The following is a 27,563-nucleotide window of genomic DNA, read 5'->3' as shown; positions in this document are numbered from 1 at the left end:
CCAAATTGGGTTAAGAATGACTTCTTTTGATCTATATTCAAAATCCTGATTATTTTCTCTGTCACCTTTATCTACTATAAATCCCAGAGAATGAATGGTTTTTATTTCAGATGTCATTCTTTGCAGTTCTAAAATTCCTATTAGTTCTTTTTATATATTTTCTTTTTCTTGCTGAAATGGCCTACCTTTTCATTCATTACAAGCCTGTTTTCTTTTACCTCACCTATTTATAGAACCTTCTTTAAAATCCTTGTCAGATAATTCTAACATCTTGTTCATCTTCAATTTGGCATTTGTTTGTGTCTTTTCCCTTGAGAATGTGCTGTGATTTCCTGGCTCTTTGTATGTTGAGTAATTTTGAGTTGACCCTGAACATTGCGAATGTTAGGCGGTGAACTCTGGATTTTGTTATTGTTCTGAAAAATACTGTTTTTGTTTCAGCAGGCAATTAACATGCTCAGACCCAAATTGCTAATTCTGTCATGTGTTTAATGGGCAGCAGCTAGGATCTCAGTTCTGAGTACTTTCACTCTGGCCTGCAACACACACAAATGAGGGGTCAGGTACAAACTTGAGCAGAGTTTTATATTCAGAATTTGGGGTTCCCTTTCTATAGCTCCCTTTTTCTGTATTATCTCCTTACTAATTGCATTCCTTCTCCTGGTACCTACAGGTAAAACAAAACAAAAAAACAAAAACAAACAAACAAAAAAAATGGCAGGTGTTCTTTAAAGGAGTTTTAGCTCCCCACATCTCTGCCATGGTAGCAGTTATTCCAATCACATTTCAGACTACTTTCATCTGCCTCACACATAGATGGTTCAGAAGTCAAGCAGAGATTTGGGTAGAGTTTTTACACAATTTTGAGTTCCCTTTCTCTGGCTTCTCCTTTGTGGATTCCCTCTTCATTTTCTATCAGCCCTGGTTGTACCAGAACCTTTCTCAGGTTCTGTTGGTCAGAAAGATGCCTGTCTGGTTTTTCTGTTCAAGTTTTAGCCACCCAGTACCACCACAATGGAGATTTCATCCTTATTCTACTCACTTGCCAAATATCCTATCCAGATGGCTCATGGAAGTCAAAGACTTAAAATTATCTAAGCAGAACATCTAACTTTTTTCTTTTCTTTTTTTTTTTTTTACAAACACAAAATACTAAAATTTCTTTGTTCAACCAGGAAGTAATTAAATAAACCCTGTCAGATTTCAATAAAATCCATCAAGCAGTGCTCTAAATTACGAGTAAGAGAAAGTGATTCTTGCTAACTTGAGTTTATTTTGAAGGTATCAGGAAACTCATACAGCTAAGAAATATAAATAAACGAGATAAAAAAAATGGAAAGGAGCCAGGGGAGACTAAGTAAGAGAATTCTGAGACTATACCACAAGTGTCATTGGTACGGACAGGGCCTCTTCCTCTTCTGGACCTTGGAAGCCACTACTGGCACTGCTGCTACTAGAAACTGGATGCTGCAGTTCCCAAAATTATCTTGAGAAAATTTCCCTGTCTTTGCCTTTCTTTATGATCCTGCTTCACAATCAAGGTAGGGTTGGTGGAGACAAGGGGCAGTAGATGTGGGGTAGGGTAGCATATCAGCAGCCTGATTATCTATGCCTAACTCATATGCCCATATACTAATTAATGGGAGTTGATGGGCTGGAGGGATGTTGGGGTGAGAGGGGAAAATGAGAACCTGGCTTTTGCAGATTCATTTGGAAAACCTTCTCCTCAGACCCATAGTAGGGAATTCTTCAAAAGCTCATCTGATAGTGAGCATGCCACTTATTAATCATATTGCCTCTCTTAAATCCACCCTTTTATACTGTCTTATGCTACTGCAACTGGGATGCTACAAACTACATTTTCCTCTACTAGCCTCCTTTGTTAGGTTCTGTCAATAGGGACAACATGCTAGATGGAGACTGGAAGTTAGGAGGAAGGCAGAAAAAAAACTTGTGTTTTTGATTGTATACTGTTTCCATCAACATCTGTCCAGCAAAAGTCCTTCGTCCTGGCAGGGGCAATCAGTTCCAGTCTCCAGCCTCTTTTAGAACTCCCTGAACCAGCCTCACCTAGCCACCTCAGATGTATCAGCATCAACTGTGCAAGGGCCACTTATTAGATATGTCAAGTAGACTCTACAACATTCCCCTTCAAACTGCTAAGATATTAGTACCAACTATACTGGGTATAATTTTGCTTCTAGATGTCTGCGACTCAGCTGCATGATGCGTTTCCTCTAAGCTTCTGAGATAGCAGATAAACAGTGCATTCCTCTCCAGATGTCTGAGCCTCAGCTTTGGAAAGTACTAATTAGGCAGTCCTTTCAACTCAGAGGTTTAAGCCTCAGTCCCAAAAGGCTCCTGTGATATTGGCACCAGTGGGCAACCCTTTCACTTCAGAAATCCAACTCCCAACTCTGCAGGGCTCTCTCCCCAACTTATATGTTCTGATGACCCCAACTTCATCCCTTTGTTCCTCTGGCCCTAGGATTTGTACAAGCTGGTCCCTGCAGTTACTACCTATGCACTACCCACATGTTTTTCTTTTGTTCTTTGAGCTCTGAACACTTTCTGCTGAAATACCTACAGTGGTTTCTGGTTCCATGAGTGGACCTCTGGATGATGCAATAAGCAGACCAAAAATAGCAAATGTTCATTTCATAATACAGTATTAGATATCCATTCAAAAACAGCATTTCCAAAGGTTGGAAATTTGACATCTTATACGTGGGAAGAAAATAAAGAGGTTACAAAAGCACATGAACAATGTGATCCTAATCATGCCTGTTGCCTTAAGAGCACTTTAGTATGTACCTATACAACCATATGCGATTAAGGACTGTATATAACAGAGGCCCTGTTTAGCACACCAGTATAAATCAGGCCGTAGGACAGTGACTTACACTAAACAAACATTTATTTATAGAATGTGGAGACTTAAATTCAGAAAACTACCATCCACACAAAAACATGCACACCAGTGTTCATAACAGCTTTATTTGTAACAGACCCCAAATGGAAGAAATCCAAATGTTCTTCAACTGGTGAATGGTACACAAACTGTGATACATATACTACTCAGCAATAAAAAGGAACAAATTATCAATATACTCAATAGCGTAGTGGGTCTTAAGGAAATCATGCTGAGGAAAAAAAGCCAATCCCAAAAGGTAACACTGTATGATTCCATTTATATAAAATTTTCAAAATGAGAAATTTATAGAAATGATGAGAAGATTAGTGGTTGCAGGGGTTAGGGATGAGAGAGTAGCCTGGAGGGAAAGAAGAGAGAGAGCAGTGACTATAAAGGGGTAGAATGAGGGTTCTTCGTGCTGATGAAACAGTTTTGTATTTTATTTGTAATGGTGGTTACAAGAATCTATGAAAGTTATAAAACTGTATAGAACTACATACACACACGTGCATGCATACACATGTACACATACAGAAATGAGTACACATAAAAGTGGTAAAATGTGAATAAGATCTGTGGGTTGTACCAATGTCAACTTCCAGAAATAAAACCCCTGTGCTCTGTTTTTACAAGTTTCTTTAAGATACAATTATTACAAAATTAAAAGTTGTTTTTAAAATAAAAAGATACCCAACAAAATGTTCAAAGTGGACGATATGAGATTATCATCACTCATGCAGGCTGATGACAGAGGCATTAAAGGAGGCCAGCTGACTATATTCAGAATCTAACATAAATGGTATGATCTTGGGAAAGTCCCCACAGTCTAGGGAATGAAAACATTACTATGTAAATGTAGAAACTAGATCCTATCAGCACCACAAGACACTGAGTAATGTATCAGTGAACATATCATAATTTATAGGAAGAAATAAATGCTCTGGTAAGCAGACATTTCAATTTTCTGGCAAATGCATTCCTTATAAGAATACCACCAGAGGGGCACCTGGGTGGCTCAGTTGTTAAGCGTCTGCCTTCGGCTCAGGGCGTGATCCCAGTACTCTGGGATCGAGCCCCACATCAGGCTCCTCTGCTGGGAGCCTGCTTCTTCCTCTCCCACTCCCCCTGCTTGACTCTCTCTCACTGGCTGTCTCTCTCACTGGCTGTGTCTGTGTCAAATAAATAAATAAATAACATCTTTAAAAAAATAAAATAAAATAAACTGGAATTTCAGAAGTTAAAAAAAAAAAAAAGAATACCACCAGAAATATCATATGATAATCTGAAAGTTTCAGTATTGAATCAAAACAAGGAGAATTAGTTGGAAGATTTTTAGGGGCAAGCAGCATACCAAACTTAATGCAATGTTTTTTCCAACTTTCTTTTTAAGTCATAGAACCCCTGTTCTCCTCCCCACCCTCCAAATCTTAACTATAACATTTACAAAAAAAAAAAAAAAAAAAAAAGAAAGAAAAAAAAAAGAAAAAGCTGATAGGTTAGGGGTTGGAAGGAAAGAAGAGCAAAGAGACACCTGTGCCTCTGATGTGATACCCTGAGAAGTACATCACATCATTTTAGTGTATTCTGCCAAGAATGCATAACCTGAATCAAATCACAAAGAAACATCAAACCCCAAATGAAGAACATTTTAGAAAATAACTGGCCTGTAGTTTTCAAAAATAGCAATGTTACACTAGACAAAGAAAAATTAAGGAACTAATTGTTCTAGATTAAAGGAAACTAAAGAGACATGACAACTAAATACAATATATGCTCTAGACTAAATTTTGTACTGAAAGAAAAATATACTATACAGGACACTGCTGAACAATGGATGAAACTGGAATACAGACTATAAATTAGAAAAAGGTATTACTATATGAAATTTCCTGAATTTGCCAGCTATATTATGGTTACATGTACTAAGAGAGTATCTTTGCTCTTGGATTATATACTGAAGTATTAAGAGTAAAGGAGGTATGATGTACGGAACCTACTCTCAAATGATGCAGGGAAAAATACAAGGCATGTGTGTCTAGAAAGAATGATAGAAGAAATGTTAAAATATTGCTAAATCCAGGTGTTCACAGAAGTTATCACATTATTCTTGCAACTTTTTGTATAAAATTATTCCAAAATAAAAAGTTAAAAATTATAAAAAGACAGGAGCTGTCTCTTTCCTTACAAGAGTCCCCTGAAAGCCAGCTGCTTAATCTCTTTTTATATTCCATTGTTAAAGGGAGACGATGTCATCAAACAGTTGACAAAATCACTAATATTAAAAATCAAAGATTAAATACACGGGAGGAAAAAAAAAAGGAATTCTGAAGAAACAAACAATGACAGGAGAATCAAAAGATAAATTTATAAAGACACATACCATGTGACACATGTACATTCACGTGCACACAAACATACACAATTTATGATTTCAACCAGGCCTCTTCCTCCAACCTCCAAACTTTTACCTAATTGCCTCTTCTCTATCTTCTCCTGAATGCTTAAGGGGAATCTCAACACATCCAAACATGGTTTGCCTCACCAAACTTCTCTTGCAGGCTTCTACATTTCCGTAAATGGTAATGACCAATTGCTTAGACCTGAAATCATCTGACCTTCATTTTTCTCACATCATATGAGGCATCCATTAGTAATTCCGCAAACCTTATCAGCTATACCTTCCAAATAAATCTGGAAACCAAACACGTCTCATAATCTCCACCAATATTACTCCAATCCAAACCACTGCTATCTCTCCTCAGGATTATTTGCATAGCCACCTAAGTCTGCCTAATTTTGGCTTCCTGCTTTCATCCTTGCCTCCTACAATCTATTCTTAATAAAGCAGCCAAAAGTGATCCTGTTACTAGGATTAAATCACTCCACTGATCAAGCTTCCAATAATTTCCCTTCTCACTCAGCATAAAAAGTCAAAGTCCTTACAATGACCCACAAGGCTCTATACAACCAAGATCACCACCTCTGTGCCTACTTTTCCTACTACTTTCCCCTTGTCTATAAACCATATGGGTCTCCAGCCAGACAGGCCTCCTTAAAAGTTCCTTCAACTAGCCCTGGACGTACTTGACAACTGCTGCTCCTTCTCACCAGGTCACCTCTTACCACATTCATTTTCCTCTTTGAGATTTCCACCCAAATACCTCATTTCACCCATTAAAAAACTCCCCACCACACACACAAATTTTACATCTCTGAAATAAGGCTGTGTCTTACAAATGATATCAACTACAATGGGCAACGTGACATATAAAATACAGGTGCATCTTAAAGCTGGTGGTCAGACCCATTAAAATACAGTAACACTTTGCCAGAGAACCTTCCCAGACACCCTACAATAAAAGATGCTAAAATAACAAGATCCACTTAATAAAAATGTTACTTACTTTAAGAGAGCAGAACCTAAGAAAAGATTCCCAGACAAGGTCAGTTTGCATAATCTCACTGTTCCCAATTGCATAACATCTTTCCCAAGACTTTGTTTTCCCTTTCTGTTTGTAAACCTAACATGCAAATGTTGACGGAAATATACAGGAAAACAAATTATAAGTATTCACTATTCATTTCAACTTTTTTCATTTAACATATTGACTTGATGTGCCCTCTGGGTATCTTGTCTCTTATTTTTACCTCAATTTTGGGAATTTCTGCATAAACAAAACCCTGATTTTAATATTTACCCTGAGGAAAAGGCTGGACCATGATGCAGACAGCCGTGAATTTATTTTCAATGTGCTTTGACATCTAAACCTGTGCTGTCCAATATAGTAGTCATTAGTTATGTGTGGCAAGTTTGAAATATAATGAGCTGTAAGATGTAGAATACACACTGGATTTTGAAAACTTTGTAGAAGACAAAGAATGTAAAATATCTTAGTAGTAATTTCTTTTTTTTTTTTTTTTAAGTAGGCTCCACTCCCAGCAGAGCCCAACATGAGGCTTGAACTCATGACCCAGAAATCAAGACCTGAGCTAAGAATTGGATACTTTACTGACTGAGCCACCCAGCACCTCAGTAATAATTTCTTCTGACTGTATATTAGGATGACAATATTTTGGATATATTAAGTTAAATAAAATATAATAAATCAATCTCATTTATTTCTCCTTTTTTGATGCGGCTACTAGAAAATTTTCAATTATATATGTGATTTGTGTTTGTGACTCACATATTTCTATTGGGCAACCATGATTTAAAACTTTCATTCATTTATTTATCCATGTAACCAGCCAACCAATGAAATATTTATGAACACCTATGATTTACCAAACACCACTTGAGGCACTGAGGATACAACGGTAAAGATGAATAGGTTCTTAACTTTGTGGAGCTCACATTAACCAAATCATCAGATGAGAAATATAAAACTTCAACTGTAACAAGCCATAAACAAGAAAGGTGCATCATGTTAAGAAAGCCTATAATAAAAGGAAATAATCTAGTCCGGTAGGCCAGGGAAGGTTTCCAAGGAAGTAATACCTGAGCCAAGAGAAGGATGAAATGGAATGAACAAAGGGAAAAAGAAAGAACATTTCAAACAGCAAGAAAAGCACATATAAAGATCTGTAGCAGGAAAGAGCAAGCCTAGATAAGACACTGAAAGTACAACATGACTGGAGATCACACCATGAGAGGAGGGACTCTGGTAAGAAATGAAGGTTAAAAAGAACGCAGATCACACAAAACCTTATAACCCAAGAGAGCCTGAAACCCAGCAGAGAAAGGATAGTATAATGCATTTTTCCCCCACTGGGCCTGAAATACTTGATTTCACTTTAGAAATTTAGATATTAATTCTTTCATCTTAGATTAAAGACATAATTAACAGACTCAAAACAAAATTCTAATGCTACAAAAACGTTCTGTGCAGCCCTGTGTAATGCAAGGGTTCAAGCACTCCTGGGCAAATCTGGTGAAACTTTTAGAATCCTCAGAACAATGTTTTCAAAAGTATAAAGCAAAATACATATGATTCTGAAAGAAACCAATTACATAGAATTTATAATTTAAAAAATTTAAGTTAAGGTATACTAATATAGATGTGTGTGAGTTTATACTAACAAATTAGAATCTAGTAGCAGCTAGTGATGTTTTGAGATACCTACAACATGCCAATAATGTCGCGGGACAGTATCTGTAATTTCTGTTGGTGAAAAGGTCACAGATACTGACAAAATTACTATAATTTTTCTCTACATTAATAAAGAAAATGCAAAATTTCAGTTAAAAGTTAGTGAAAATAAAGTTGTAATCTTCTCCCATGATGTCTGCAAATCCCTTGTGGAATTATTATAATGGAATTTTAGTGGTAATGATTTGCCATTAAAAAAAGGATCACCTACGTGTCCCAAGAATCATAAAAAGCAAACTTCTGCATCTAAGTACATTTTCTATTATATTAAACTGCGATATTTCAGACTAAAAGAAAGAAGTTTTAGTAAGCAAATTAACATAAATAAATATCTTCTACATGCTATACTCTGTCTAAAATATATATTGGCCCAAAAGACTTTATTAAACTTCAATTATCTGGTTCAACAATTCTGAATAATTTCTGAAATCAAATCCACATCAGAAATATAAAGATTTTGCTATGTTGGGGTGCTAGGGTGGTGCAGTCAGTTAAGTGTCTGACTCTGGTTTCAGCTCAGGTTGTGATCTCAGGGTTCTGGGATCAAGCCCCGTGTCAGGCCCTGCACTCAGCATGGACTCTGCTTAAGATTCTCTTTCCCTCCCTCTCTCTATAAGATAAATAAATCTTAAAAAAAAAAAAAGGTTTACTATAGTTCAACTGATAGGCTTTTATGAAGGCACTGTGCTAGGCACTGGGAATCACAACCCGATAAGAGACTTTTATTCAAATTATGTGATGGCAGAACTACGAATATGCATTTGTGTAATGTAACATTACTGAAATGTTACAAAACTTTGCTAAAACTTCAATGATTATAATTACTTCACAGTCAAGGCATATTTTAATGACCTTAATTTAGCTTTTAAAACTAATTTTTCCAAGTCTTCTAAATAGCAAAAACAATTTAATAACTTGAAAATATTCATGTCTTTCAAAATGTTTCACTTTTACATAGAACTTACAAATATAATGAGAATCTGTTTTAACAAGCCTTCTAGATGCACACTGAAGTTTGGGAACCATTGGGCTAATGGAAATCCTTCCATCATGAAATAGAAGTGGGCAATTACTATTCCTATTGAAGTAAAAATCAAAGGCACAAAACCAAGAGAAAAGCACATATATGAAAATGTTAAATATATCAGGTAATATTTAGTTAGGCTATAAGGAGATTATTACGATGACTGAAGGAGGTAACATGTAAAATACTTAGCAAAATGTGTAGCACATAACAGTTGCTTAGTCCATGTTTCTTTTTTAAAAAGCTTATAGTTAAGACAAAAAGATGAGGAATGGTTTGTTGAAAAGTTGTGGCTTGGTTTGGACCCAGAGAAAAGACAGGGTCTTGATAGTGGAGGAGGGAAAAGACATTCTAGATAATGGAAAATTCAATGAACACTGTTAGCAGAGAATGTCAAGGTGCCAGTTAGACCAGCAGTAAGGCTGATACACTGGATGTTCATCTGTTCGACTCATAACTACTCTTGTTTCTGAGACAATCACTTAACAATTTACCAAAGTCTGAACCTTTTATATCCATTGACCATTCAGACTGCTACCAACAACAGCACAACTAATAGCAATTCCTCTGCCTTTATGCATAATGACTTCATTCATTTAAATGTCAGATCAAATATCAAAGTCCAGAGAATAAGCAGTTAAGAGAATGAGATATCCATTCTTAACTTGAGCATAGCTATTTTTCTTGCTTTAGGAGAGCAAGAACCTTCAGCATGCATCAGAATGCTGAGGCTCATTGCCCAAGTTTCTGATTCATTAGGTCTGAGACCGGGCCTGAGAATTTGCATTTCTGTCAAGTTCACAGCTGATTTTGGTGCTAATGGCCTGGAGATCACACTTTCAGAACAATGTTCTCTGCCATATCTCCCTCTCTCTTATTTAATACTTCCTTGTTTTGATGGGGCACATTTTCTAAAAGAAAGCTTTGTAGAATGTGCATTTGCGTGTTTTTTACTTATTACGGGAATTTTCAAACATATGCAAAATAAAGAACAGGATAATAAACCCCATACACCACTATCCCTCTATGACAACTAACATTTTTGGTCATTCTTATTTCATCTATACCCCCCACCAATTCAAGCCCTTCCAGATGGATTATTTTGAAGCAAATACTAAACGTATCATTTCACCTGTAGATATGGGAGTATGTATCTCTAAAATAAGACATTTTAAAAGCCCCAAGGAATGAATTTTTTGAGACATTTTAAAATGCTTTTATCTGCCCTTACAGTGCTTTAATGGTTTGGCTGGATATAGAATTTAGTGTCAAAAATAATTCTTCAGAAGAGTGAAGGTATGGCCCATTGCATTTTAGCTTCTAGTATTTTGAGAAGTCCATAGTCATTTTGAATCTTTATTCTTTGTTGTGATTTGTTTTCCCCCTCTGGAAGCATGCAGCATCTTCCTTCTTCCCAGTGGTCTGACTCAGTACAAGGACGTGTGTTTAATAACGTGTCTTTTTTCATCTAACATGCTGGGCCTTCCTTGACTCTTTCAAAGTGAAAACTCATTTCCTTTCCTTTCTTCCTCCCTCTCTCTTTCTTTCTTTCAAAGATTTATTTATTTTAGAAAGAGAGATTGCAGCGGGGAGGGGCAAAGGGAGAGAGAAACCCAAGCAGATGCTGTGCTGAGCACAGAGCCCCACATGGGGCTCGATCCCAGGACCCTGAGATTATGACCCAAGTGGAAACCAAGAGCTGGACACTCAACCAACTGCACAATCCAGGCACCCCAAACTCATGTCTTTTATTTCTATGAATTTGTCTCGTATTCTTTTGTTTTCTATAAAATTTGTTTTCTTGCAATTCATCTCAGTAAACTCATTACGTTTTTGAAATCAAGATTTTTATACCCTTGTATTCTTTCACTGATATTTCCTTTCTTTGTTCTCTCTTCCTCAAGTTTCTACTGTTCAAATATTAAAATTCTTGGATCATTCCTTTAATTTTCTTTTCTCTCATTCACTATCTTTTTTATCTTCTCAATTTTCTGGGAAATGTTTAGAATTCTATCTTCTAACCCTTCTGATTTTTTTCATCACTGCTACCATATTTATAATTTCCAACAGCTCTTTCTAATCCTTTCTTTTTTATAGTATACATTTTTGTTTCATGATTCCAAATTCTCTGAGAATACAGAGAAAAAAATTTTTCTTCTTTATTTTTGTGGAATATTTGAAAATTTCTTGCCTCATCTTGCATTTATTCTCTTGATCTTTTTCATGCTGGAAGTCTCATATGCCTGGTGGTCCTTGACTGTCTATTCATTTCTAAAAGTTGGGGATCCACAAAGCTGACTGGAACCTGAAAAGTTATGTATGGGCAGTTTATCAAAGACGAGCTTCACTGCTGGCTAATCTAGTTGGGCTACTTTGTTGAAGAAGCTCTGATGTTATCTTTAGGTCTTCCCTCTTGGGCTGGGCAGATTCTCTAGAGACGTCCCCAGCAATCTCCTGCCCTCAGTATGAAAGTTTGTCACCTAGTGTTTGCTGAGCCAAGTAAGTGAATAGGGTGAAGTTAAGATCTGAGTATTCACACTTTGCATACTTCCCCTAACCACCTCTATTTTAGCATCGCTCCTTGTTTTCTATTGTTTCTATGTGCATTTCCACACTCTCCAGCCCAGAGACCACTATTTTACTCTCCCTATCGAATAAACCTCCTATCTTTGTCAGGTGAGCGCAGGAGTAGGTCAACCACCCAATCACACAGAGTTGGGAGAGAAAAATCTGGGATACTCTGTATCCTCCTTATAATTTACAACTCTGACATCCAAATTCTTATTTCAAGAGGTATCTGGTACTGCTCAAGTATTATATTATTGCAGTGTAAATCTAGTTCTCGGATTTCCCAACTGATAACTTAGGATATGGGTTTCCAGGATCTATTAACTCACTTTGCAGTTGTCCATCTGTTTTCCAGCTTCTAAAATCTCTTCTATTGTCTCCTCTCTGGTTCTCCCTTTTCAGCTTAACCCACTGACTTTGGGCAAGGAGATAAAGTATATGCGTCTTTACTGAGATGAACTTCCAAATTTTTTAAAAGTCAAATGAAACCACCTGACAACTTTCGCAACAGGAGAAAATGTCATTGCATGAAACTGGGTTTATGTGTAAGTTTCAAGAATCATTACCCAACCCTGTCTCCTACCCTCAGTACATTATCACTTTAGAGACCACCCTAATTTCTGGATGAGCCTCAACTAGTCATGGCTTCTTGGTCTCTTGGTTCCTTATGATCAATTCATAAGTGACCTTTTTCTTTTTTAAGTGATAATCCTCACTAGCGAGGATACTAGTAAGTATATTAGTAAGTATACTTTTAAAAGAAATAATTGTTGGATAATATATATTCTCTAACTTGGTGACCAACAGAATGTATCATTTTTCATCAGCCATGGTTTTCCTGTGTCAGTGAAGAAACAACAAGCATACACAGCACTTACTCCGAAGAAGAAGTTCAACAGCCAATACCAGTGAATTCACTACCTGATGAGTTTTAAGCAGGTAATTTCAAATCTAAAGCTTTGTCACTTTAAGCAACAGTGTGCCACTGTATGCCCAAATTAAAAAACAAAAATTTAAAGAATGTGAGAAATGTTACCTCTCTACAAATAACCTATATAATAAACCTCATAATAGTGCTGGTATCTTTGCAAACTATACTGGGAAATAAATTGCCTTCAAGGGCTTCTAAAAATTCAGAGTAAAAAGTCTGCAAAATATACATTTATATATGTTTTATATATAATTGATACATATGTAATTGATTTTCTGATGATAGTGACAAAAATCAGGCTTTGAGGTTAGGAGAAAATATTTGTCAAATACGTGTCTGATTAAAAAAAACAAACCCATATCTGACAAAAATTACAGTATCCAAAATATACAAAGAACTTTCATAACTCTAATAAGACAAACAGAAACAAAAGATTTGAACTGACATATCACCAAAGAGATACAAATAACAAGCAGATGAAAAGATATGAAACATTATTAGTCATTATTAAAATGCAAGTTGAAACAATGAGTTATCACTACCCAGCTACTAGAATGGTTAAAATAAAAACAAAAAACAAGTAATGACAAAAATGTTGAGCAACTGGAATTCTCATACATTGTTGTTAGGAAAATAAAATGGTATTGCCACTTTGGAAAACAGTTTGGCAGTTTCTTATAAAGTTAAAAAGACATTTACTCTATGATCCAGCAATCCCACTCCTAATTATCTATCCAAGAGAAATAAAAGCAAAAGTTTACACAGTTGCATGTGAATATTTACAGCAGCCGTACTTATGGTAGCCTAAATCTGGATACAAACACATACCCCTCAATGGTGAAGGATAAACAACTGTATACATCTATACAGTGGAATGGTACTCAGCAACAAAAAGGAACAGGTTAAGGATAAATGCAACAACATGGATGACTCTCAATAGCATTATGCTAAATAAAAAGCCAAACACAAAAAGCTCCATTACTGTATGATTCCATTTATATAACATTTTGGGAAAGGCAAAACTACAAGAACAGTGGTTCCCAGAGGCTGGGGACGGGGAGGTAACCGACTAGAAAGAGGCAGGAGAGAACTTTCTGGGATGATGGAAATTGTCTATATCCTTCTGGGGTGTTTGAAATTGTGGTAGTGATTACATGACTGTATACATTTATGAAAGCTGTAATTGTACACTTAGAAGGGGTGAATTTTACTGAATGTAAATTATACTTAAAAAAATTTCGGTCTTAAGAAGGCATGACATGACTTTAAAAAAAACAATAAATAGAACAAGAGTCTGTCAGGAACATGCAGAAAGCATATAAAAACTTAACTGTTTGTGTGTGTGTGTGTGTGTGTGTGTGTGCGTGCGTGTGTGGAGAGAGAGGGAGAGAGAGGGAAACAGAACCACTTGGTGGAAGAAAAGTGGTTAAAGGAAGTGAATGAGCATCTGTTCAAATAGAAAATGGAGCATATCCTGGCTCTAATAAGTTATCTGCATCTTTGTCACCCTTTAATAAAAGGCTTTGCCAACTTCCCCTTTCTTTATTTTTATTTATTTATTTATTTATTTATTTATTTATTTATTTATTTATTTTTAAAGATTTTATTTATTTATTCGACAGAGATAGAGACAGCCAGCGAGAGAGGGAACACAAGCAGGGGGAGTGGGAGAGGAAGAAGCAGGCTCATAGTGGAGGAGCCTGATGTGGGGCTCGATCCCGTAACGCCGGGATCACGCCCTGAGCCGAAGGCAGACGCTTAACCGCTGTGCCACCCAGGCACCCCCCTTTTCTTTATTTTTAAACTGCAGGCTTTATTTCTAATACAAACATTAAACAAAAGAAACTTAAATCTTAGTGCCTATTATAGACCAAGAACTGTACAAGTGCTTCTATGTTATTCTGTTTAATAAACATAAGCATCCCATACTTAGATCTTATATCCTCCCCATCTTTAACCAGTTAAGGAAGGTGCAACTCACTTATATGTGGAACATAAGGAATAGCATGGAGGACATTAGGAGAAGGAAGGTAAAAATGAAGGGGGAAATCAGAGGGGGAGATGAACCATGAGAGACTATGGACTCCAGGAAACAAACTGAGGATTTCAGAGGGGAGAGGGGTCGGGGGGATGGGTTAGCTGGGTGATGGGTATTAAGGAGGGCACGTATTGCACGGAGCACTGGGTGTTATATGTAGATAATGAATCATGGAACACTATATCAAAAACTAAGGATGTGCTGTATGGTGACTAACATAACATAATAAAAAATTATTATTAAAAAAAAAAAAAGGTGAAACTCAAAAGAGAAATTTAGTAATCTACCCAAAGGTACCTTTGGCCATAAGAAGAGACAAGATGTAAACCCACGTCTGACTTCAGAGACCATGAATGAAATGTTAAGCACTTTGGAAATTAAGATATAATGCTAAATAAAAATACTGAATAAAACTGGCATATGTGAAGCTTAAAAGACCTTCAAGAAAATTAAGAAAATAGCCTCTTGCTAACTGTTTTAAGCAGGAAAATCCAGAAAATATGTATATTCCTTGTTTCATGGAAACTTCAATGCTAAAATGCAGACTATATTTATTATAGAGACTGAACAGAAAGCATTAATAGTAAATCACAAATTTTAAAGAACTGCTTTATAAATATTTAACAGGCATGTTCCTGCAAGTCTTACACAAAATAAAATGTATCATATATATATACATTTTTTCCTATGCTGTGACATGTGATAAAATAACACCAGATGGGAATCAGGAGACTTGGGTTGTAGTCTTAACTCAGATATTTAGTGTTATGGGTTGAATCGTGTGCTCAAAATGTATATGTTGAAACCCTAAACCTGCATACCTCAGAATGTGGCTTTATTTGGAAACAGTAATAGAAACGTAATTAATTAGGATGAAGTCACACTGGAGTAGGCCCGTAATTCAGTATGACTGGTGTCCTTACAAAAAGGGCAAATGTGAACATGATTATGTTCATATTACTCCATGGGAGTAATGCATCCATAAGCACCAGAACACCAGATGGCCAGTAAACCACCAAAAGCAACAGAAGGAACCAACTCTGATTACACCTTGATCTGACTTCTAATCTCCAGAGCTGTGAGACAAGTTTGCTGTTTAAGCCACCCAGTTTGTGGTACTTTGTTAGGGCAAATCTAGCAAGCCAATTACATTCTGTAATTATGTAATTTTGGGCAAATTATTCAACATTCTGGGTCCTACACTTCAACGAGTATCCTTTTTTATGTTTTTTCACTTATAAAACCTTTTACCAGGGGCACCTGGGTGGCTCAGTTGCTTAAACGTCTGCCTCGGGCTCAGGTCACATGATCCCAGGGTCCTGGAATGGAACCCTGCATCGGGCTCACTGCTCAGTGGGGAGCCTGCTTCTCTCTGCCTGCCACTCTGCCTACTTGTGATCTCTCTCTCTCTAACAAATAAATAAAATCTTAAAAAAAAACAAAACTCTTTTATCAAATATTTAAATATTTCCTGTTATATTTGAATTATTTGAGTTACATTATTTGAGTTACATTCAAGTTATCTAAACACAGATGATATTTCCAAATCAACTGAACAGATATTGTTAGTTTTTCAAGACATAAATCTTAGTGGTTTAAGATTCTAATTTCTTTAGAAATTCATAGGCAAATGCTCCTCAAATGAGAATTACCAACTAATATCTTATCTAGTACTTTTTCTTGTTGTATACCACCAATTGTATACTACTTGTTTCTAACAGTTCAATACAGAAAAATTACATACTTGATATAAGGCCAACTTCTTACATTTCTCACTAGAGTGTCTTTTATAATGATTATTTATGGCACACTAGTCATCTTTGGTGATATAAAATTTGCTGAACATTATTCTGTATCATAATTTCTTACTTTATAATTCCACCTTCAAAAACTTTTTGGTTCTGATTAGTCTTTATCTGGTACTTTAGAATGTTTTTGTTTAGTTTTATAGTTTTCTTCAATTTGAATACTTCCTTCCCTTGCTTTTACATCTCTATTAGCTTCTTTAATTTTGCCAGGATCTTTCAACTTCTCTTTCAACCCCTACTTACCAAAGAGCTATCTGGCTTTAATTTTTTAAAATCTAACAATAAAGATTTTCACTACCTTTCAGTTTTCCCTCTGAAAATATTAAACCATGAAATTGGTGGATATATCTCCATATAGCCAACATGCAAGAGTAATAGGAATTCCATTCATTTGGTAATTAAAGAAGTTCTACGAAGCTTCAGGTACACCATCAGATACCTAGGGTGAGAAGGGACTATACATCACAGGCAAACCAATTCTAAAGACATTACAATTTTCATTATACCAAGTATCTCTACCTACCCAATTCCCAAAACATTTTATCTCAGTAAATGCAAAGAAACCACTTCTTTTATCTTCATGAAAGGATCATGAAATGTTGGTTGATGAAATATTAGTAATATAATTTTAAACATGATACAAAAAGAAGGAATACACAAACCAAGCAAACAGAAGAGAGGGCAGAAACAACCTCAAGTACACACACAGGAATGTAATATATAATGAAGGTGACATTTCAAGCCAGTTGAGAAAAGCTGAATTACTCAACTAATAGCATTAAAATATACAGTCATTTGGAAAACAATAAAAAGCTAAATTCCCACACCACTCCTTACACTAAAATAACTCACAGGAATAAAATTCAAACGTAAATTTCAGATGAAAATATAGCTATGTACTATATTATTATAGTCTTTGAAGTGGGAAATACTATCTAAACATAACTAAATGCAGAAGCCATAAAGGAAAAGGTCAATAAGAGCATGTAAAAATTTTTAATTTCTGTATGGCTATAAAAGACCATAATACAAGGAAAGAATACACAAATGACTAATTGGGGAAAATATTTGCAACAAATATGACAAATGGCCAATTATCATGTTATCAGCAGCTTCTATAAATCAATAAGGAAAGAAAAGAAAGAACAAGAGATGAATAAATGACTGGAAGAGGAAAAAGAAATATAAATGGCCTATAAACATATGAAGTTAATCTCATAAATAGAAAATACAATTTAAAATATTAAGATACTATTTTTATGTAGCAGTTTGACAAATATTTTAACATTTGCCGAAACCCAACTTCCTCAATACTTGAGGGTATGGGAAAACAGACACTCATACATTACTGGTAAGAGTGAAAAGTGGTACTCTTTTGAATGAGTCATTTGACAGTAACTATTAACGAATTCTAAAATAAATGTTTGTTCTCACAGTGTTTGCAATAAAAAAAAATTAGATATGATCTAAATGTCCAAAAAGAGGGAGGGGACAAATAAACAAGATATAGTACATCCATACAGTACAACAGAATATAGTAGTTAACACCCAAGTCATGCTAAAAGAAAACAAGGTAGAGAACAACAGATTTAGTGTGATATCATTTGTATAAATAAAATGAAGAATATAAACAAATAAATGCTTGTAAGGGCATACAAATTATTTGGAAGAAAAAAAACGGAAATTTAACTTTATTTCTTGAATGCAGGACTAAGAGCAAAAAGAAGCATTTACTTTTTAAAGCTCTTCATGCCATGGATCACATTTATTTTACCATGAGTATTTTATTTAAAAATAGAATTTTAAAAATAAAGAACACTTTACTCCATAAACATTGATTTTGAGTGAAGAAATACAACTAACATATACTGAACATTTACTATGTGGCAAGTTTTATAGCATGGACTAGGTCTTAAGCAAATAAACTATAATAATTCAGAAATTCAACTTTCTTTCTACATTTACTCTATATACAGATAGCTTATTTTTCATAAAATGAAAAAGTACTTTTTTTTTCCTCACTCACTTATAATCCCTTCACATTGAGAATTATTTCCAAATAACAAATTCTTCCAGGAAATACTTTATTCTTTGAAAGTATTTCACCTAATTTATCATCACATAGCTAAACAACATGATTAAAATAAATTAAGAATGACTTAATTGTTAAACTAAAATAAGAGTGAATTCAACAATGAATTAGGTTCTATCAGAACAGGTGGGCTCAGACACCAGGTGCACCAGAAAGTAATATGTTAATGGTTACAATTCTTCAAGTCCAGATTTCTTCACCTATGAATACTGTCAATTTTATAAGAGTGCCATGTGAGCAAATTCAACACTGACATTTACTTTTTGTCTTCAGAGATGAAGTGATACATATAATAGCCCATACTTAAGAAAAGGGAAGGATACCTATTTAACAGAGAAGATTAGTATTACATTTTTGTAATTTAACTCAAGTACATGTTCTATTCGTAAACTTCATTGTGAGAAATTCACTGAATTCAGCTGTATTTTGTAATTTCCTTGATAAATGTAACAGTGAACCTTTGAACCCACAGAGCAAGGAACAGACTGAAAGTTGATGGGATTCAGGAATATAAATGTTTGTGTTTTTCCCTACAACCTGTTTCACTGTATCTAACCCTACCACTCAGAATCTGCTGCCTCATTCATCTTTTTACTTTCTCTATCACTACTTGGCTTAGTGAATACCACTAGGTCCCTTCCTCATCTCCTTTCAAGTTGTGTCACTTTCCTACCCATTTCTTTGACTGTATATTACAATGAAAGTTCTGCATACAAATACAGGTATAACAGCAACAACAACAACAAAAAACTACAAAGAAATAACAGGTTGTTTTTATCTGAGCAGATGCAATGTAATTGTTTATTACAATTTTTTCTTTTCCTTATATAAGCCATGCACTATTACCACAGTTCATAACTCAAAACAGGATAACTGTATTTAACTCTGTAGAATCTAACATAGTACTCTAGGAATACTACTAATCAGTAAAAAATAAAGGTAAAATTTCATTCCTCCCATTTTCACATCAACCAACAACGTATTTTCATAGTCAGGTGTAATAACTAATAAGCATCTGACAATATGCAAAAGGAAGGAGAAGAATCAAGGAAACACACTTCAAGATTAAAAACATGTTTGTATCCATTATTCTGTCCTCTAGCATAATATTCTGTCTCAAGGAAAATAAAACCCCAAAATACAAAACTATACACAGCTTCAAAATACACCATAATGTACAAGATACAATCAAAATAAATACTAAGCTTTTATGTTCAAAGGTTCTTTAAAATTTCTTTAATTTAAATTTCTTTAAAATTGTTCCCAAGAATGGAGAGTAGTAGTTTCATTCTTAGCACTTACAAACAATTCCTCTGCAAGTTTTTCCAACTCAATATTCAACTAAATTTGTTTTCAAACTCTGAATATACACAACAGGCAGAATGTATGAAAAATAAGAGCAAAATACTGTGAGATTTTCCTCAAATGTGTAACATAAACACACGTAAGTCAGATTTAGAAATCAACACAGATTCAAAGTATACTTTTTACTTTTATAAGCAATATAATTTCTATCATGTGAATTCTCTTTGAATGTATCAGTAAAATCTATGATGAAGTTTTAACATACCCACTTCTAGATTTTCAGTACAATAGCACCTTTAACTGACCTGCTTTAGCCAACACCTTTTTTTTGCTCTTTTATTAAATATGCCATGGCACACTGACTACTCTCAACTTATATGCTATTTTTAGTACATTTAACCACTTTGGATCCCACAGGTTGAGTTATGTTTAACAAATCAGCTGGTTGTTCCCAAACCTGTTTATGCCAGTTTACCTGTTGCAGTCCTTACATAATTAATATTACATAAGTCTATGGAATACAAGTGCAAAAAGAGGGTTGTTTCTATGTAAACTAAGTTGAATGCAAGCTAAGTAGAATGGCTCAATAAAGGTGAGTCATTCTTTAAAATGGTATTGAATTAGACAAAGGTGCGACATCTGTAAAATATTAAGGAAACCATAAAAAGTCAGAAGAACCTGAAGTTTGGGTTTTTCAAAAGTACAAGCTTTTATTTCACTTTAGAGAAATCAAAACTGGAAACTGCAAATCATGCATTACAGTTATAGTTTACAAGAACAACTTCTATCAATTCCACATTCGAAGAGATGGTGTTAGCATTACATCAAAAAGCTGGCAAATGAATATAGATTTATGTATTTTAAGTTAAAATTTTTAAATGTTAAGATACACTTTTTAGTTTTCTGCTTTAACTTCTTCAATAACCTACCATGTAACTGTCCTAATCTTATCAGTCTTCAAATACGTTTTTTCTGAATCTTTTAAGGGCTTGCTATAACAACTAGAAAAATAGTACCTGTCTTTATAAAATAATATTACCTACTAATAAACAATCTAAAATAACTTTATGGAAAGAAGTATTAGACTCTACGCTCCACAAAGGAAAAGATCTCTTTTATTCACAGATATATCCCAAGCACCTAGAATACTTCCTAGTGTACAGATGATGCTCAATAAATACTTGCTTAATGAAGAAGAGGAACTTACTGTGATGACAGCCTTGCTAAGACAGATGGATCCTCTGCAGCCATACTCCGTCTCGTCTTCAGATTTGTAGTAACTCAGAGTATTATTTTTTAAAACTACCCAACGATCCTGCCACCCATGAATGTAGTTTGTCCACTGGAGGTAAGGGGTGGGGGAGGGGGAAGGAAAAAGAAAACAAAATATAAAAGTCAGTATTTGAGAAATCCAAACTTTCTGAAACAGTTATCAATCTAATTTTAAAAGCAAAATGTAAAAAGTTCTAGCTTAACTGGAAACAGTAAAAATGATTATAAAAAGTGAAAAGTTGAGATTTTCTAGACTATGATTTTCAGTAATTTTTACAAAATTATAAATATTGTATTTTCTTCCTTTTAACATTTGCAGAATAAAACTGATGCAGATTTCAGTTAAAAATTCTGCTTTTTTTGTGTGTGTTCATCCTCCCCTCCTCACCAACTTCATGACACTTAAGATGGTTTTGGTCTCTACCATAATTAACATATTCAATAGAAAAGTAAGTTTGGTTACACAGCCTCTCATTCTCCTACACCAAATACTACATGAAGCTTTCAAATCAACAGAAGTATGAAGCTAATCATGGCCAAAGTCTACTTTTAAGTTGTTCCTATATGAACATGTATGATATTTATAACTACATCCAAGCAAAAATACTAGATCATCAATCTTTAAGTCTATATCAACTTTACTTTTTTGTCCACAGAACTCAATACTATATATTAAAAACAGTTAATTCATTTTCCAAGTTTCTCTGAAGATCTATTTTTTTAATCCAAGAGTAATAATACAACTATAAAAAAAACTCGTTTTCAAAAACATACTTGGATTATCAGTTTCTAGGCCCTATAAATAGTTTCTGTGCTGCTAAAGTCTTGCTGCACACTGCAGATCACAATCAATAAACTTGCAAAGGAAGAAATGCAATCTCTATGGGAATTCTTCATTTGCATATTTTTATGCTCTGGGGGTTTTATGTATGTATAGATAATTCCAAAAATTATCTAATTCCAACACTATCTGCCAAAAACTAATTCAAAATGGACTGTTAAAAATATACTGCATTGGCTCAGGCTCTATAGCCATTGAGAAATCTTTACTTTTCTATTCCCTACTCAGCATGCTAAGAGACAGTTCAGCTCTTAAATCTTCTAAGGCCCATCATTACGACCCCTCCCTGAGTGCTCATCCATGCTGCCAATTTAACACATTCTTTCCTATGAGCTCCCTAATCACCATTTCCTTATTTCTAACTCCCTGTGACTTACCACCACTTATACACTGATTCGAAACAATGATGGTGACATACAAAACCAAATTCATCTCCTCCTATAGGGTGCACCTTCTTCCCTATGTTCCTATTTCCTTTCCTATATTGGTATTTCTGTAGTCATTCAGATTGAAACGTGGCTGAGCATTCCTGTATTGTATGGACAGCATAGTGCATATAAAATCAGATAGACTCTATTAGTTATGTAACGAGTTTTTACAAGTTATTTAACTTTTCCGAGCTTTACTTACTTTGCTTGTTATTTGAATGGCTGAAAAAAATCATGAATACCCCTACTATAGTCCTAAGAGATACTGCTTCTTGTCAATCCTTATAGCCTGTCGTCAACTCTTATTCATCTTTCCTTCATTCTAAACCCTGAAATTTGGCTCTTCTCTATTTTCAATTAATCCAAATTATCAGGTTACTAGACTCCTGAGAAGGCTTAACAACCTTACCTCTAGCATCTTCTGCATTTTCTTTCATAACTTACATAATCTTATTTACTTATTAAGCACACTGGCTTACTTATCTTACATATTAATCTCACCAACCTCTAGTTCCAAAACTTACATGGATAACTTCCCATTGCCAAATTGTTTACAGCGGCACACCTTCACTGATTGATTAATCAATTAATTAATTGTTAGAGTGGCATACCTTAATCCTACCTCATTTCCAATTACTGACCCTCAGAAGGCTGGTAATTGTGTGACTGTGGTCAAGTTACTTATCCTCCGTTTCTTTGTAAAACTCTACCTCTTAAAGTTGTCAAGATAAACAAGAGTAGACTTACAACACTGCCAGGCACATAGTATTTTCTCAGATGGAGACAGAGTTACGCAGAACTAATGAAGCTTTAACCTTCAGTGCAGTTTACGAGAACAGACCTCTTGCAAAGTGACAGAATGGGTCCCAGCAATTGTGTCCATTCTTAAATATTTTTTTTCTTATAGAGAACCCAATAAATTACATAAACTTTAATACCCTTCACTTGGTAAATGTTACCTTCTCCTAGACGGCAGATTTTTGCCTTCCTCGTAACATTCTCTCACTCTTTCCCATCTAACAGAGACAAGGCCATATGCTACACATAGAAGCAGAATCAAAGATTTCTTTTCCCAATAGTCCAGCAAGCATAATTTCAAGAGGCAAACAATACATTTAGAGTAAGAGAACAAGTTACAAATAAAATACTATGGGAACTCAAGGGAAGATGATCTGAAATGGTTGGCAAAGTAAGAAAAGGCTTCATGGTAAGAATAGAGTTTGAGATAAACTCTAAAGATGGGGGCTCCTGGGTGGCGTAGTTGGTTAAGCAGCTGCCTATGGCTCAGCTTAGGATCCCAGGGTCCTGGGATAGAGCCCTCACATTGGGTCTGCTTCTCCCTCTCCCTCTGCCCCTCCCCCTGCTTGTGCTCACTGTCTTTCTCTTTCAAACAAGTAAATAAAATCTTTAAAAACACCTCTAAAGATGGATAGAATTTCAGTCAATAGTTAGGTATGTGAAGAAATACAAGATAAGGTAAACCTTGAAGGATGGAGAAAATTCACAAGAAGCTTGACATTTATTTTACCCAAGCTTAGTTGCTCTCAAGTCCCACCAAGGCATGAATTTTTTCCCAATATCCATCCTGATACTTGTTATAACCACCTAGAATTGTCTACCCAGTATTTGTGGAACCTACATGCTTAAGAAGTCACCCCGTAGAGGTGTCTGTGTGGCTCAGTCGGTTAGGCATCTGCCTTAGGCTCAGATCATGATCCCAGAGTCCTGGGACTGAGCCCTGAGTCAAGCTCCCTGCTCAGCCGGGGTCTGCTTCTCCCTCTCATTCTGCCCCTCCCCCCTGCTCATTCTCTCTCTCTCTCTCTCAAATAAATAAAAGTCTTAAAAAAAAAAAAAAAAGGAAGTGATTCCACAGAAAATATGCTTCATAGGTATTTTCATGTATTTTATGTTATCAAATAGAAAAAAAAAAAACCTTTGGATTGGTATATTTCTATTATGTTTATCCCCTCCCCCCATTCCAAATTCATTCCATTTGGGAGAGAAGAAACAAAACACGTTAGTATTGAGACTTAACTACATTACTCAACTGAAGGAAAAGAACAGCTGCTGAGTTCTAACTCTTCTATAAATTACCAGGTGAATACAAACGGATCAAAACATATATGTACTTTAAGTTTTAAAACATGTTTTCAATATAAAATATTTTTTTAAAAAAAGATTTTATTCATTTGACAGAGAGAGACAATAGGCTAGCGTGCCTAAGCAAGGGGAGTGGCAGGCAGAGGGAGAAGCAGGCTCCCCACTGAGCTGGGAGCCTGGGATCAAGACCTGAACAGAATGAAGCTGCTTAACCAACTGAGCCACCCAGGTGTCCTCAATATAAAACATTCTTGATTAACAAGCTTTCAGAAATCATCATATATAACCATACACTGTTAAATTTCAGGGAAATTTCCTTCATAGCTGTTAACAAAAGTACCAAAAACTATATTCATGCTGATTCTAAGTATGCAGCAACATCAAAATTATTTACCTACCATAGAAGTGATCAAAAGTCCATTTCTCGACATTTAAATAACAAGGAGATAGTTTTCCATTTTTTGTCATACAATATACCTACTACACTGCTCTGCAAACATGAATACTCAGAGCTTTAGGAACTCTTTCCACCAGTCACCCCTCAACTCCCCCAAAACAGTAGTATCAAATAGGTAAAAAATTCAGCCTGTTTTGTAAAATACTTACCACCACCAGAGTACTAGTTTGGAAGTCTGCTTTCATTTAATGAGAAAAGTGAGGAATCTATCAGAATTGAGAAGCAAAGAACACACTTGAAATTCCACCTGAAAATGTATAACTACATACAATGTGTTCAATATGGATTCCTAAACTACAACATACATTTAATCTAAAGAAACCCTAGGGAGCTTCACTTTACTGAAAGCCTTTCACTGCAATTCCAATGATCACAATATCAAGACACATCATGATTTTTCTGCTATGTAAATAAAGGTAACACTTGCAAGTCTTAATTCTGATATCTTATCTAACGCCTTTTTCACCAGCCTTCTAAAAATAACAGAAAAACCTAACATGAAACAATTCCACAATAAATGTACAAATGCTTAGCCAAAGTATGTATACTAGAAGCAGGGTGGTTTCTTAATAGTCAGTGGCTGCACATGATCTTGTATCTTATGACCAGCTTGCTGAGGGATTGGCCATTTCTAAAACTTCAACAGGAAGAGAGAAGGAAGTAAAAAAGGCAATGTGGATCTTCTCATAGCAAAAACTTTAAACGAACAAACAAACAAACAAGCCCCAGACCATGTACTGTCAAAAGAAAAAATCATCCATCTTGTCTCCTAAAAAGGGCCTCATCCACTTTAATTAGCCTTTACAGTCCTACAACTATTTTCTTTGCTAAAATTTTGAAAAAGGTTTTTAAAAATTTTCAGGGAAAGTAAGATGTGTTTTCCTTGCTCTGACCCTTTGCAAGAATATTTTCTTATTGATAGTGCTCTTCTTCCTGGACTAAAGGTCGGCCTCTATTCTGACATGTTCCAAGTTACTATGAATGTTTCCTGCACCTATCACGTGGCGATTCAATAGTTCTTTTCTGAACTGGGGAAAAGGATGAGGGAAAAAGTACAAAAGTCCTCCTCACTGAGACCTCTCACTACATCTAACTTAGCATAGTTTACCTCCTCGATTTCCGCACCATGCCCAGTTGCTCCGGCTACTGTCTATACCGTCGCATCCACAGAATCTTCCAAACCTGCTCTGCATCTCCCAACCTCTTCTGAGAGGTCCGATCTGCACTGCTCCCATACCCAGTCGTTCGCACACCGCTGTTGACCAACCCGTATTCCTACACCCGGGATAGATGTCGCTGAGTCCCAAGTCACGGTGCGCATCCCGCTCCCAAACTGAATCCGGGGTTGGGACACGTTTTCTCCAGTCTTCGGCTGCCGCCACCAAGCCCCAGGGCAAGCGAACCAGACAGTCCCCTTCTCCCCCCACCCCCACCCTGGCACTCCTGCGGCAGTACTCAGCCCCGCACCCCGGCACATTCCGCAGCCCCCGCCCCGGGACAGTCCGTGACTCCCGCCCAACCCCACCCCATCCCCTCAGCCGCTCGCCTCGCGGCAGGTGGAGTCGGAGCAGGGGGCCCTCGGACCGGCGGGTTGCTCACCTTGCTGAGGACTCCGCAGCGCTCCACAGGCGGCCCGGACTCCGTCTCCGGATCCTCCTCTGAGCCCGACGAGTTCCAGCTCTGGTTATCCGACATGGAGGCGCGACAGCCGAGCAGGAGACCGGCCCCCGCTCCCTGAGCTGCGCCGGAGGAAGCGCCCAGTACCCGGGGTGAAGGGTCGGGGGATGGCGAAGGGAAGAGTCTCCGCTCCGGCCCCGGGGGGAGCTGGAGGAGGGACGAAGTCCGGCCGCTGCGCCGCCGCCGCCGCCGCGCCTGACACCGAGCGGACCGGGGAAGGAGGACAAGCGGTGAAGGAAGCCTGCCCTTCCAGCCGTCAGCCGCCGCCGTTGCTGTGAGTCCTGCGCTGCGCCGGGCGCCACCACCCGAACTCAGCCCCTTCGATGCCAATCTCAAAGGGAGAAGGAAAAGGAAAGAAGAAGGGAAGAGAAAATCCAGCTGCAGAAACCCGGGTCCACTCACACCTCCGCTACCGCCGCCATCTTCTGCCTGGCCCACTATTTACCCTCCCCTCCCCTTTCCCCTCCCCTTCGTCCTCCCATTCTCCCCCTGCTCCCCGCCCCGTACCCCTCCCAACGTCTGACGAAGCACGCCGAGGGCTGGAGGTCCCCTCCCGCACCCTACCTCCGGTTCTCCCGGGTGACGCAGGGTGGAAAGGTGGGAGGAGCAGAGAAAAGAGGAGGGATGGAGTCCCCGTTCGGTTGCATTCTGGGAAGGACGCTGCTCCGTCAGTCGCGCAGCCTCCTGGGAGTTGTAGTCGGGATCCTGAGGCAACCGGTGAGTGTTCCGCGCCGGGAAGGCTGTCGCCTTAGGGACCGGTCAAGTGGAGGGTGGGCTTCGTTTGACAGTTGTGTGATCCGTTCCCTCGGCCACCCTTCTATGTCCGCCTAGCGTGTTTATGACGAACCTGTGCACCTTGCGGGCCGGGATGTGAGATAACACTCTGCTGAGGATGCCGGGCCTGCCTTCCGCGTCTGTTTCCTGAAAGCCCGGGAGCTCTTGCCGCTTTCCGGGGTGG

At 36.9% G+C, this 27,563-nt stretch overlaps 2 protein-coding genes across 5 annotated transcripts in view; one reads left to right on the top strand and one right to left on the bottom strand.

Annotated features, from left to right (window-relative positions):
• The window catches only part of CERT1 (ceramide transporter 1), a 98,583-nt gene extending 71,327 nt beyond the window's left edge, over positions 1–27,256 (bottom strand). The window contains exons 1-3 of one of the 3 annotated variants that reach the window (XM_087862064.1): positions 27,170–27,256; positions 26,528–26,936; positions 21,038–21,172 (exon numbers count right to left, since the gene is read on the bottom strand). In XM_087862064.1, the coding sequence (XP_087718190.1) occupies positions 21,038–21,172; positions 26,528–26,936; positions 27,170–27,252 (627 nt within the window). In that variant the 5' untranslated portion in view covers positions 27,253–27,256. Of the gene's footprint in view, positions 1–21,037; positions 21,173–26,527; positions 27,034–27,169 lie in introns of those variants that run through there. The other 2 variants (XM_045809737.2, XM_045809736.2) reach the window with 2 other exon arrangements.
• The window catches only part of POLK (DNA polymerase kappa), a 65,045-nt gene continuing 64,518 nt past the window's right edge, over positions 27,037–27,563 (top strand). For both annotated transcript variants that reach the window (XM_045809732.2, XM_045809733.2), the window contains exon 1: positions 27,037–27,322. The gene's annotated coding sequence lies outside the window, so the exon portion shown is untranslated. The remainder of the gene's footprint in view (positions 27,323–27,563) is intronic.

This window comes from Ursus americanus, chromosome 5 (assembly GCF_024610735.1).
Source record: "Ursus americanus isolate L20-20 chromosome 5, mUrsAme1.1.p, whole genome shotgun sequence".
NCBI classification, from domain to species: domain Eukaryota; kingdom Metazoa; phylum Chordata; class Mammalia; order Carnivora; family Ursidae; genus Ursus; species Ursus americanus.
This window is presented reverse-complemented; position numbering and strand designations above follow the sequence as displayed.